Source organism: Hyperoodon ampullatus (genome assembly GCF_949752795.1).
Source record: "Hyperoodon ampullatus genome assembly, chromosome: 20".
Taxonomy (NCBI): Eukaryota; Metazoa; Chordata; class Mammalia; order Artiodactyla; family Ziphiidae; genus Hyperoodon; species Hyperoodon ampullatus.
In genome coordinates this window covers 36,217,257-36,230,810 of record NC_136933.1, presented here as the reverse complement: position 1 = coordinate 36,230,810, position 13,554 = coordinate 36,217,257, and the positions used below count along the sequence as shown (strand labels likewise).

The 13,554-nt window shown below is 39.0% G+C and overlaps 1 protein-coding gene across 8 annotated transcripts in view; it reads right to left on the bottom strand.

Moving 5' to 3' along the window:
* Window positions 1–13,554, bottom strand: part of TENM3 (teneurin transmembrane protein 3) — a gene marked incomplete at its 5' end in the record, with an annotated part of 440,276 nt that overhangs the window by 185,690 nt on the left and 241,032 nt on the right. For all 8 annotated transcript variants that reach the window (XM_079726500.1, XM_079726501.1, XM_079726502.1 and 5 more), the window contains one exon: window positions 3,519–3,756. In XM_079726500.1, the coding sequence (XP_079582626.1) occupies window positions 3,519–3,756 (238 nt within the window). The remainder of the gene's footprint in view (window positions 1–3,518; window positions 3,757–13,554) is intronic.

Here is a 13,554-nt window from a genome sequence, read left to right as displayed (position 1 = left end):
TCACATCTAATAGGTAACTACTAAGCTCCGTAATTCACATATGTAGTGAGCAACTTGCAGGCAATTAACTTTACAATTGCTGAAGGTCAGGATTCTCAATGAGCGTCTCCGTCCTGCACCTTTAAGTGGTGCTATCCTGAGTCAAGTGTACACTTTTCTTCAGCTGCTCTATATTCTGGTAGCAGCTATTATTATGTACGGAAGCAGCTGAAGTATAAAATAAACAAAGGATGAGCTATAGGCTATCGGATGCCCTAAAAATGAATTATACAAAGGACGAGAAATACTGAGCTCAAAGAAAAGGAGTCTTCAGAGAAGTTCTAAGCAAGTACTGGTGCTCTGTCTAGGCCCTGATTGTTACTTTTAGGAGATGATGAGACAATAAGAATATGCTTATAAACGGCAAATGCTTGTTCGCATCTTGATGTGACTCTAGATCTGAAACTCGCTGGAGATGGGCAACCAGAGCTACTCTGTTTAGTGGGTAGAAGTGCACAGGACACAGTAACATCGACAGTCTCCAGCAGTGGCAACGGCTAAATTCATTAGAGAAAGGACATACACACTTTTATGGAACCAAGAAACTGCTGGTGGGAAAACATGCTTTTTACTAAATCAAAAGGAAAGCTACGTTGAAACAGATAGGACACATCTTTTATGTCTTTTGTACCAAGTTTAGGTGCAAATGACTTGAGATTTTCATGGATTATTACATGCCACTTGTAGCCAACTATTATCAGGATATGCTGAAAGGAGAAAAGGGGAAGCGACAAAGAGAAAAAAAACCCCAGAGATTCTTATCCTCACAGAACTGAATTTCAATCTTTATAGCTTACAACCTTTAAATGACAGTTTCAGAAAAGTGACAATCAGTAAGATGAGTCTATGTATAAATAGCAATAATTGCCAAAGACGAAACTCTACACTAGACTAAAAAACAGTCAAAGGCAGACACAAGTCTGGATAAAGTTGTTAATATAGTTGAAACTGAGAATCATACTCAATAGGGAACCTTAACTAAAAAAGGAAAAATCAATGATAAATAAGACTGGTTCTTCACCTCAAGAGTTCCAGCCAAGTGAGACTATTAAAGAAACCACAGTGGCACTACGTCAGTACAGTGGGAAATTTTCACACCTCTGCCCAGGTTGATTCACTGAGTACCTGAAAGTTGAAATGCCATTTTTTTTTAGGTAATATTATAAGATGTGAACATTGGAAAAGGAGAAAATAACAAAATTATACTACAGATTGAAAAATTTTAGCATGATGTACAATTTTCAAATTCATTATACTTTCTGTATATGTGTGTGAGAGTATCAACTGATAGATTTTCTTACTATGTCAATTCATAAAACTATAAAATGTAATTCCATTGATGGTTCACTAACGGTATTGCTTTGAAATGGAATTTCAAATGGTACGGCTTTGAAATCGCCCTGAGAGTGATTTCTCATACGGTCTGAACTTAGAGAAATCAACTACAATTTCACATACAGCTACTGTGGGTTGTCCTTTAAGGAGCTACTTTCTTCCCTAACTTCCCAGCAGCAAATATTCATTAGCACAATATGAGGAATAACAAGAACACACTTATCTTTCCCCCGAATTATTCCAAATACCTGCTCTATAAGACATGGCTTCAAGGAATACCAGCTTTCCTATCACTGGTTTTTGAGGCTTTTGTACTAACTACCACATCCCTTAAATTAAACACATTTCTGATGACCTAACTTGGCATATTTCATAAATATCTGTCAAAACAATTACTGTCAACTACAACGCAATTATCCATATTCAATTTGATGACTCAACTGGAAAATTACTTTTTTCCTAATAAGTTTTTTTCCAAATGACAATAGTGCATCAGTGTTGATTGTTCAGTGTGTGCTAATTAATGACATTGAGTAAATTTAGCTCTGTGCTAAGAAAAAAATCTGTGTACATGATTCTTTAAGTGAAAAAACCTGCTGTTTGCCTACTTCTCCTGCACTTTCGAATTTTTCCCAGAAGAGTGTTCAATATTACAAAATAAATAATAAAACCCAACTACTCTGGGCTGACACTGTAGATGAAAAGACAAGGATTCTTTGGAAACTTCTTTTTAGGTCAAGAGTAAAAGAAAAGACAGAAATATGTTATTGTTGACAACTAACTGTCAGCACATCCTGCTTGCTCGTCCTCAGGGCAGAATTGGTTTAGATCATGCAATTAATGGCAAAAAAAAAAAAAAAAAGGCAATTTATTCATCATGAGACCCGTTTCTTCATCCAGAAGCTAATTTAAATGTTGACTTTAGCCAGGGGATCTAGAGGGCAGGGCACCCTCCCAGGAGGTCCAGAGCCCTCTGGTTTCTGGCTTTATATGGTGATGAGTCTTTTTCTCTGAACCTACTGGAACCTTAGGGCAGGAAAGAAATAAATACCAGTAGGAGTGTTAGAGGAACACTGCTGCAAAGCTGCCAACAGGAGACCCATGAGTTAGGACACCACACTCTTTGCTTGTGTGATACGTGATACAAAGGAGATGCTGACTGTTGAGGTCCTGGCCAAAGGAAGAAGGTAAGATTTTCTGTACCCGGAGATATTTAAAAATGAAATGAATTAGCTCAAAATAGCTCTTACTGATCTACACTCTCGTGTGAGCAGGTTGCTAACTGTGGCCTGAGATGTGCTAGAAGTCATTAAGAACCTCACTGAAACACCAGTATGTGTCAGAGAAAGAGCACTGATCTGGCGAAGCTTCTGGAAGTGAAGGGGTCCACAGGCCATGCTGAGAGCAGACCATGCTGTAGAAATGGGGCAAAATGATTTTGTACAGTTACAGATTCTCAACTGCATGATGAAGACCAGAGGATGGAAATTTCAGGAATCATAAGGAAGAATTTTCTAATAGAATTGTCTAAAAATGAATGGAAATAATGACGAAGGAACCTTAAAGGTCCCTCATCTCCCTCATATTGCAAGAAACTAAAACACCCTTAACAGATGGTCCTCTGACTTGTGCTGAAGCATCATCAGTGGGGGTCCACTACGATTTTAGGATGTGATGGACAAAACGGAGTCTGCGAAAAGCAGGGATGTCTGGAACCAAGTAGATGCTCAATATAATCACTGAATCATGGGACTGAGAATCACATTTACACCTCCATCCCTTTCTCTACATGCCTGATCATCTGTAGATAAGAAAAAAATGGTAGCAAAGAAAAGTTTCACTGAAGCCATTTATTCTCATCTCTTGTAGGCTACAAAATGTGTGAAAAGGACAGGAAAGGTCATTGGTGCAGCAACTAGGAGAGGACCAGTCATCTGGGATTGTTTCTAGAGAAGACAAAACAGAGAGTGTATAAGGATGGCAAATCTCTCTTGGTGAGGAAAGGGTCGGACTAGTTTATCTTTCCATTTCAGATATTTAAAACATATGGTTTGTTGACTGTTGTCAAACATGCATTCTCCAAGCAGGTACATTGTGTGGTCCTAACAATCAAATACTTTGAAAGTCTCAACTTCAAGGCTTACCTGCTTTCCAGTGGTACATTACTGCCAAGGACCCAGCTGTCCTGCAGCTGGACGGACTCGGGTGTGGTTTGCAGCTCGGCGGGCAAAGCAGCCGGCGGGGCCGGACTCTGGTTCCTTCTATTGGTCAGGGAGTTTCTATTGAGAGAAGTGATGGATGGATGGTGCTGTGTGGAGTGCTGCTTGTGGGAAGGTGGCAGAGGCTGCAGGGTGGACTGGCCTTGGTTGTTTGCAGGTTGCTCTGAAAAAAAGAAATGGAAACATTATATTTATGTGTATGTGCACATACACATCTATACACACTACCAATTTCTTGGGGATCCACTGTAGATGAATTAGCATTAAAAACTGCATGTAGGGCTTCCCTGGTGGCGCAGTGGTTGAGAGTCCGCCTGCCGATGCAGGGGACACGGGTTCGTGCCCCGGTCCGGGAAGATCCCACATGCCGCGGAGTGGCTGGGCCCATGAGCCATGGCCGCTGAGCCTGCGCCTCCGGAGCCTGTGCTCCGCAACGGGAGAGGCCACAACAGTGAGAGGCCTGCGTACCGCAAGAACAACAACAACAACAACAAAACTGTATGTAAATCCATAACCTAATACATTTGCATATTGTTCTATTAAGCGGGTGTTCAGTGACATTCTCTAAGAGCAAGCTGACCCTTGATGCACGAAGTTCTAATTAATAACCACAGATGGTAAAGTTGCTCTTGGTTTTAATTTGTTTCAGATTTTTTTTCATCTGGTTTTATTAACACCTACAGAAAATAGCATCTGACAGCTCCCCTAATGTGCCTTTAGATTTCAGCTTTTTTAAACAAACCAACCCTGAAATTAAATGGGTAATTTCTGTAGAACACAAAGGTTTTGGAAATTCTTATAATCCCTATAATTATTTAATGGAGTTTTTTTAAGCTTTATTTAACTGCAATAAATTATTACAAGCTAGTTGCTAAACAGCAGTAGACTACTCTAGCGCATTTCAAATAAGGCAGATCTGCACTATGATCTACTAATAGATGCTAAGTATTCTTTAGCAGAAGGTCACTGTGTGAAGCAGATGTTGTTTCATGGATATTTAACAGACTGAATCATAGCTGATTACAACGTCAGAAGGCTCATATACTTAATGACTGTTACATCCATTAGAACACATGCAGAACAGATTTTCCAATTTCACAGTATGCAGTAGAACTACATTTTGGTGTAAGTCATAAGTGATCAGAGCAACTCATGCCACTATGTCAGTGGTACAAATATTTTGTTCTAAACCGGAATCATAAAGGATCCAGCAACTTCAGAATATAAACACAACAGTGGGTTGTAACCAGGAAAAAATTCTCTAAAGCTAATAAGTCATAAGTTAAAAGACGCAAATTAATGGAACATTTGAGACCCACTTCTCATTCTCATTACCTAGCTTTGGACATGCTAGAATGCACAAATACTACATTTTAGCCAACAGACAGATGACCCCTTAATTTAATGCTAAACTTATTATGGTTCCGCACACATAAGATGTTCATTTTTGACTAACTTCAGTTCAAAGTGCAATATAATTTTAAAGTGATGCATTAAATCATGCTGTTAATATAAATGCACATATTAAAAGAGAACAGGAAACACAGGGACTATCTTTCATCTACCATGTGAACTCCAGCAGTGATTGTTAACACAGTCTAACCTTGTAATCCTGGTTGCATGAAATAGATACATGATATGTAAGAGTTTGAATACATAGTATCAAACCTCTTTACAGGGACAACAATTAAAATTACTCCACCCACAGGGTATAATATTAGTAACACCATGTTTCCAGGGGCCTCTAATAATCCATATCATATCATTTAACAACTAATAATTTCTTACTCTTGAAATGAGGGACAGAGATCACACCTAAATCTATGAAACAGAGTTGCTTCCTTGTACAGTCACTATTCTTGAAGATTCCCATTCTGGAAACTATAGAAATCTTACTTGGTCCATTGTTTTGGTGCTCATGAAAAATTACGGAAGTCTAATTCTCAGTTAAAGTGAAATTAGCCTTTGAAGACATGGCAGGGTTAAAATAGCACATACAGTTTTAATCGTGTGAGAATAAAAGAAACAAACAGTTTAAAATTCATGTAAGATTTATTATTCAGGTATCATTTAACTACTTAGCTTTGCTGTTCTTAGCATCAGTGCATATGATTAGAATCTCTATAGATGTCTTTAAGGAACATTTCAAGAAGCTGTTTATAAGATGACATATAATAAGCTACAGTTACAGACTTCCCTGGTGGCGCAGTGGTTAAGAATCTGCCTGCCAATGCAGGGGACACAGGTTCGATCGCTGGTCGGGGAAGATCCCACATGCCACGGAGCAACTAAGCCCGTGCGCCACAACTGAGCCTGCGCTCTAGAGCCCGCGAGCCACAACTACTGAGTGTGTGTGCTGCAACAAGAGAAGCCACTGCAATGAGAAGCCCGCACACCACAACAAAGAGTAGCCCCCACTCTCCACAACTAGAGAGAAAGCCCACGCACAGCGACGAAGACCCAACACAGCCAAAAAATGAATGAATAAATAAATACTAAAATTACTTAAAAAAAATAAAGCTACAGTTACGAGGGCCTAGACAAGGTTGGCCTCATAACAAAGAGAGAAAGAAGAGAAACATTTCAAAAGGAAAAGTATTAAGACTGTGCCTAGAAAGAAGCAGGTGACTCCATGTTTTTAAGTACAGCTCCATGAAAGAATGGTTTTATATTATAGATAGGTTACATAGAATAAAGGATATGTCAGATATTATACTGTGTCGAGGAAAGGGCACCACAGTTACTTCCTAACTCTGTCAGTCATCATGATAGTGAGCCTCTGTTTCTTCAACTGTAACGTGGCAAATACTGCTTGCCAAAAAGTGTGTTTGGGTTTTTCATAGCATCTTACGAAAACCCGAACGAACTTTCTGGACAATCCAATACCAGTCCCGTCCAGGTATTAGTGCAAATCTAAAGATTCAATGAAATGCACTCACTCATCCATTTATTCACACACTTCGTCATTCATCCCACAGGCATTTATCAAGCTTCTATGTTCTAAGGATCTGCTAAGTCAGTAACAGGTGAAAGCACTGTGTAAATGATACAGCATTATAAATATTAAGATTGTTACTGAAACATTAAAAGATTTAAGGTCTGTTATCATCATATATATCATTATGTTGAATTTAAGATTCTTATTCTTTTTTAGTTTTTTAAAAAAATTATTTTTTATTGAAGTATTGTTGAGTTACAATGTTGTGTTAGTTTCTGCAGGATTCTTATTCTTAAATCAAAATATAAATCGTGGGTTAAAACCTTCCATTTAAGGTTTTGAAACTAATTAGTTTCTGCTGTTGCTTTCTCTGGATTCACTCATTCATTTTGCAAGTATTCATTAGGAATTTACAATATGCAAGACATCATGTAAACATCCTTCCTTTTTCCAGTTGTCTGAGGTTATTTCAGCACACCCTGTTCTGTCTGCTGGGACCTCTTTTGATTTGACTACCTAATTAGGAGGCCTACCAATAAAACAAGTCCAGATAATGAAAGCTAGGTTCAATCTAAAATTTGATGGAACAGAATAAGTGCAGAGTCTGAGTGAGATGTGGTGGATGTCCAGAAATTTAACTTCTGGCCATCACAAGCAGAAGCAAAATCCCAGGATTCGGCTGGAGGTCAATGCTAGTTCTCGAGATTCTGGCTTACAGGACGTGAGAAGTAGCTGGCATATGTATTTCTTTTTACCGACTTATTCAAGATAGATTACTTTTGGGCTTCCCTGATGGCGCAGTGGTTGAGAGTCCGCCTGCCGATGCAGGGGACACGGGTTCGTGCCCCGGTCCGGGAAGATCCCACATGCCGCGGAGTGCCTGGGCCCGTGAGCCATGGCCGCTGAGCTTGCGCGTCCGGAGCCTGCGCTCTGCAACGTGAGAGGCCACAACAGTGAGAGTCCCACATACAGCAAAAAAAAAAAAAAAAAAAAAAAAAAGATAGATTACTTTTATAAAGTATAACAAGATAAAATAAAATTGAACATAGTCAGAGAGGAAGATAGAATAAAAGAAAACAAAGTGGGAAAGATAAAGCCAGATATGAGGTGAGTGGACAAAATGCCTGCTGTATACAGTTCTACACATTTTTAGAGAAGGGTACAAATCTGGCTCTAAATTACCTTGTTGCAAAGAGGGAAACATGATCAGTTACATGATTTGAAGTGTTTTTAAGATCAAAAAGTTTGCTTAAGAAAAGCACTGAGAATAGAGAGAACATTCTCTCTTCACCTCATAGGAAGACAGATGAATATCCAGGGAAGTTTTATGACCAAGGTTCAAAGTGGGCACAAGGAAACAGAGAACAGGGTTTGGACTTGGAGACCAGCACTTAGAATCTAATATAGGTGGGCAGATCCATGCAAGGACAGCCAAAACATCAACTGTAGCCTTTGCTTTAAGCTAATCCACTGATACAGGCTTTGCATAGGCTTGAGAAAAAGTTTCAGATGAGACCTCACAGAGTCACCAAGTTCAGTGCTCCTGAAACATAGCTCTGAATGTGTCATTTTATTCCTGGAAAACTCCAAAGGCGTTTTGCCTATAAAACATAAAGTGAACTCTAAAGGTGAATGTGATACTTGTTCAAGATATCTTTGCAAACGTTACCCCCATGAATCTCTTGATGCATCCCTGTTCTAGTCAAGCTTGCTGTACCCACTATATCTCCACCACAGCTTTCCACTTCTGTATAGTGGCTTCACTTTGAAAGACATGTTCCTCCAACTTTCTATAACCAAACCCTGTGTATTTCAAGCTCTAAGAATGATGACTTCTGTTTTCTTCAAGTAGAAATCAGTTATTTCTCCTGAGTCTTCTTAGAGTCTTTTATCTTTCTTCTCTTTTTCTTTTTTAAAATAAATGTATTTATCTTATTTTATTTATTTTTGGCTGTGTTGGGTCTTTGTTGCTGTGTGCAGGCTTTCTCTAGTTGCGGCGAGCAGGGGCTACTCTTCGTTGCGGTGCGCAGGCTTCTCATTGCGGTGGCTTCTCTTGTTGCGGAGCATGGGCTCTAGGCGCGCGGGCTTCAGTAGCTGTGGTTCGCGGGCTCAGTAGTTGTGGCGCACGGGCTTAGTTGCTCTGCGGCGTGTGGGATCTTCCCGGACCAGGGCTCGAACCCAAGTCCCTGCATTGGCAGACAGATTCTTAACCACTGCTTCACCAAGGAAGTTCCTTTTATCTTTCTTTTCCATGGCTCTTTTCACTTTTCCCTCTGTATTATACCACTTTTATAGGTTTCATGTCCCCTGTTAGACTCTCTATGGAGAGTCACTTTAGAACCCCTAAGGACCACAGGATGATAGATAAATATCTATCAATAAATATCTGCTGAATGAATGACTATTGGTGAAGAAGTCAATGAAGGGAGAGCTGAAGTAAACAGTGGGGCCTGCTCATATTGCCTTTTCTTTTACTGAAATATAGTTGATTTACAATGTTGTGTTAGTTTCAGGTGTACAGCAAAGTGGTCCAGTTACACATGTGTATTGCCTTTAATTCTAAGGTAATTTGCAAACATGTCTTATTTCCCCAACTAAATTCTTAGATCCTGAAAGGCAGGGACTCTAACTTAAAGCTCTTTGGATTTTCCAGTACCTTCACTAAGCCTTGTGCTTCAAAGACTCCTAAAAATATGCTGAATGATTGGTGATATTTATGAAATAACAGGACCTTGGGAGGGGGGTGTCATCTCATCCAGGCAGGTACCATGTAACTCACTACAGAAACTGGTTTTTCAGAATATTTCTTTTGAATCATGGCAGATGTTCCAATATTTAAAATCTACCTTTTAAGATGTGTGAATAATGGAGAAATTACCTAAAATATATAAGAATATATAAGATATAAATATATAAGATATGAAACAATACATAAAATATGTATTATAATTTGCCAAGTATAGTACGTTTTCCTTATATTTTAAAGCTTATGATTAAAAATCCTCCAAATTAGATATTTTAGAAAAGATGTAGGTTATATTTTTCCAAGTGGTCTTCCCTACGTTTTTTAAAAAAAATTAAATTCTTGGCACTATGCTTACTAGAAATTATATACTGTACCTAACTAGTGCTGTTTCTTTCAGCCTATCTTTCTTTGTTCAAGTGCCTACTGCTCATATAACGTTCATGGCAGCCTGACAGTTGCTTGTTTTTATTTGATAAACTGGACACAAATGATAGCAGATATCTGTTCAAATTCACATTATATTAATAAACATTAGATAGACTAGGCTTCGCTCACTGTGCTCAGCTCTTTGCCACCAAAGAAGTTAGCTCTTTGACAGAACATTGAAGGCCATCCCATTAAACCTATCAGCTGGGGGTCAGCCTGGATCATAACATACACAGTAAGGTGAGCCGCCTACTAGACCACAAAAAAGCTATTTGACAATGCAGTAGATTCCAGTTTAATCAAATTATAAAACCCAATTCCAAGCAAATGAAGGCATATTCACTGAGCTCCACAGGGGGAAGAAAATAAACTTTTGACCACTTTCCTGGATAGCAGCTCTGCTGTATGAACCAGTGAGGTGGAGGGGCCATAGAGACAAATGACAATAAACATGGGAGACTTATTTTTCATGGGGTGTTTTCTTGAATAAGTTACGTATCTCTCTGAGCTTCATTTATTTTATAGTGCTTATTTAAAGGAATCTAAAAAATACAGAGCCTGACATACAGTAAGTGCTAAAGGCAACTTATTAAGCTGGAAGAAATAGCCAGCTTCAGGGCAAAACATCATGAGGGAAAACAAAGTAACTCAAGAGCCTTGTCCACAAGAAGTAAGGACACACTATCCAATATCTCTGAAGAGGAAACGTTTTTCCTTTAACAGGCAACAAAGCAAGAATCGGAAATATCACAGGCATCAAAAATAAACTACTGTCTTGGCAGTTCCCAGAGAAGAGGGAATCTGATCTCTTAGTCATGAAGTTCAGCAGGTTTCTTTTTCCCATCTCCTATAACCACAGAATCATGACAAGAATTTGAAAAAAAAAAAAGAAACTTTTTTTTTTTTTTTTTTTTTTTAAACCTAACTGGGCATATTTGCTGGTTTGAATTTTTTTTTTTTTTTTAATTAAAAGCCACTACAGGCAGCTTCCAGACAGCTAGGTGCAATTCAGTCCAACTCTCTCTGGTTCACAGCCTTGGGCTGAGGTCTTCGGGGGCCAGAGTGGAAATGGACTTTCAAACAGGCAAGTGGGGAGACAAAATAATAGCTGCTGGGAGATACAAATACCTTTGTGTGGGTGTATGTCCACATGTGCACATGTGCCCTTTAAGGCTTTGGCGGGCTGGCTACAAGTGTCCCCAGGGAAGAAACACTCTATTTTGGAAGGGAGATAGAAGGCTAGGGGCTGACAGCTGTGCTGCTTTAAGATAATTGTTTGCAGTTTGAGTGGAGTCTGCTAACAAAAGACAAATGGGTGATGGAAGATGGAGGGCTGGAGAGAGGGAGGGGGCGGGAGGGGGAAGGAGGGAGCAGGAGATGAAGGGGATGAGGCTGCGGGAAGGGAAGAGAACCACGGCAGAACAGAAACGCTTTTAACTTGACTGAACTACTAGAGAACCGGAGAAGCATTCTTCTTCCTGTGGCTTGAGAACTCCTGGATACCAAAGACAGGGAGTTGAATGTATGAATAAACTCTGGTTCTGGCCCCCCCAGGAATTTACAAGATACACAGACCGCGTTGAACTAGACAAACATTTAGAAGGAGCCATTTACTGGGGATTAGCAATGGCGGGGTTAAAGCCTTTGTTTCTCTACCACCAAATTCATTCATTCTCACTTTACTTCCTGGCTGTATCTTTACCTTCTCCCACCTGTCTCAAGCAAAACTGAAGTATTCTGCAAAACTGACCTCTTTCGTAAAACAGGTCACCAAAACAAAACCTGTAAAACACTTTGCTGTTGTATATTTTATTACCATATTAATTTTTTTTTTACTGAAGTACAGTTGATTTACAATCTTTCATTAGTTTCAGGTGTACAGCACAGTGATTCAGGTTTGGTGTTTGTTTCTTTTTTGCAGATTCTATTCCATTTTGGTTTTTTACGAGATATTGGGTATCACGTCCCGTGCTCTACAGTACAGTCTTGTTGCTTATCTATTTTGTGTGTAGTAGTTTGTAGCTGTGACTCCCATACTCCTAATTCGTCCCTCCCTCCTTCTCCCCTTTGGTAGCCAGAAGTTTGTTTCCTATGCCTGTGAGTCTGTTTCTATTTTGTATATAGATTTATTTGTATTATGGTTTAGACTCCAATATAAGTGATACCATAGAGTATTTGTCCTTCTTTGTCTAACTTATTTCACTAAGCATAATATTTTCTAGGTCCATCCACGTTACTGCAAATGGCAATATTTCATTCTTTTTGAAGACTTAGTAATATTCCATTGTAGATACATACAACATCTTCTTAAGCCAATCGTCTGTCAATGGGCACTTAGGTTGTTTCCATATCTTGGCTATTGTAAACAGTGCTTCTAGTGACCAGAGCTTGGAGTGGATGCTCCAAGTATACAAGGACCAAATCATAGTTAGCTTTCGCATTTGAAAATCCCAACGTAATTCTTAGATTTAGCTTAATCTTTTGTTCCATTATCAACCAACTCAGTGGCCTTACAGAAGTTGCTTTTCCTTGATTTTCTAATGGTAAATTTTTCTACTGGTAAAAATGGTAAACACCTTCCTCATCTGGCTACATTTCAGGAGCTATTAGGAAAGGCATATTATAAATACAAGTATTTTATGACACTGAAAATAGTACATTACATTAAAAATATCTCCTTTGCTCAGAAAATATCATACATATTGCAGACATTTAGTTGACATTACATCCCTATGGAGAAAAAAATTAAGTAGCAAGAATTTTCCTCATAAATGGGAAAAACTTGAGTTAAGAAAATATGTGTACCTAGTTATACCACAACTCAGTGGAGCCCAAATTGAATGAAAACATTTACATATTCAAGGTGCTTTCTTCTCCTCTCCTTTCTCACCCCCATCCTCCACACCATAATAAAAAGATAAGAAATGGTATAATGGAAATTAGAGAAGAGAGACCTCACCTCACTCAGAAAATCACTTTCACATAAACTTGCTCCTCTGGTTCATTGTTTTATCTAGCGACTCTCACACAAGCTAGGTATCTGAAAGGGAACTGTCCATTTACATACCTCAGCAAGCCTTTGGTTAAAATATGGCACTGTATAAAAACCGTCACCACAGATTATATGTCACTTAAACATTTCTGCCAGTTGCACACAAATCAAATGAAAATTTAAAATGTGCTTTAAAAACCATAAAATACTATATACATAAACAGCAGTGTTCTCATCACCTTCATCATCAGACTACTGATTGTAAGGCTATTTATATAGATATTTGAATATGAAAAATCTTGAAGATAAACAAGAAGATGTAAAAGGAAGATCTGTACTGGCCAGAAGGCATTATTTAATCAGCACACATGAACTGATCTACTGTACTTACTGAGTTAGTGAGAATTTGGTTCAGTTTCTTTAGGGTCATTCCTTGAAATGAGGATTAGAAGAAATCATCAAGGTCTGAGTCTTTTCAACCTTTGCATTCTTTTTTCTTTGAGAGTCCACTGTATTTTCTGTTTCAAGCAATGTGGCAACCTAGATTAGCTGTCCACTCCCTTGCTATGAAATATCCAGAACTGTTGGGTAAAATATAATAAATACCTTTTGGATGAATTCACTTAGTGCATCTATTGTCTAACATTTGCCAGGCTCTGTTCCAGGCATTGAGGATACAGCAGGGAACAGAACAGCCAACAACCTTTGCCACCAGTGGAATGTGAACTTTATTTTTTTGTTTTGTTTTGTTTTTTTGGTTTTTTTTTTGCGGTACGCGGGCCTCTCGCTGTTGTGGCCTCTCCCGTTGCAGAGCACAGGCTCCGGATGCGCAGGCTCAGCGGCCATGGCTCACGGGCCC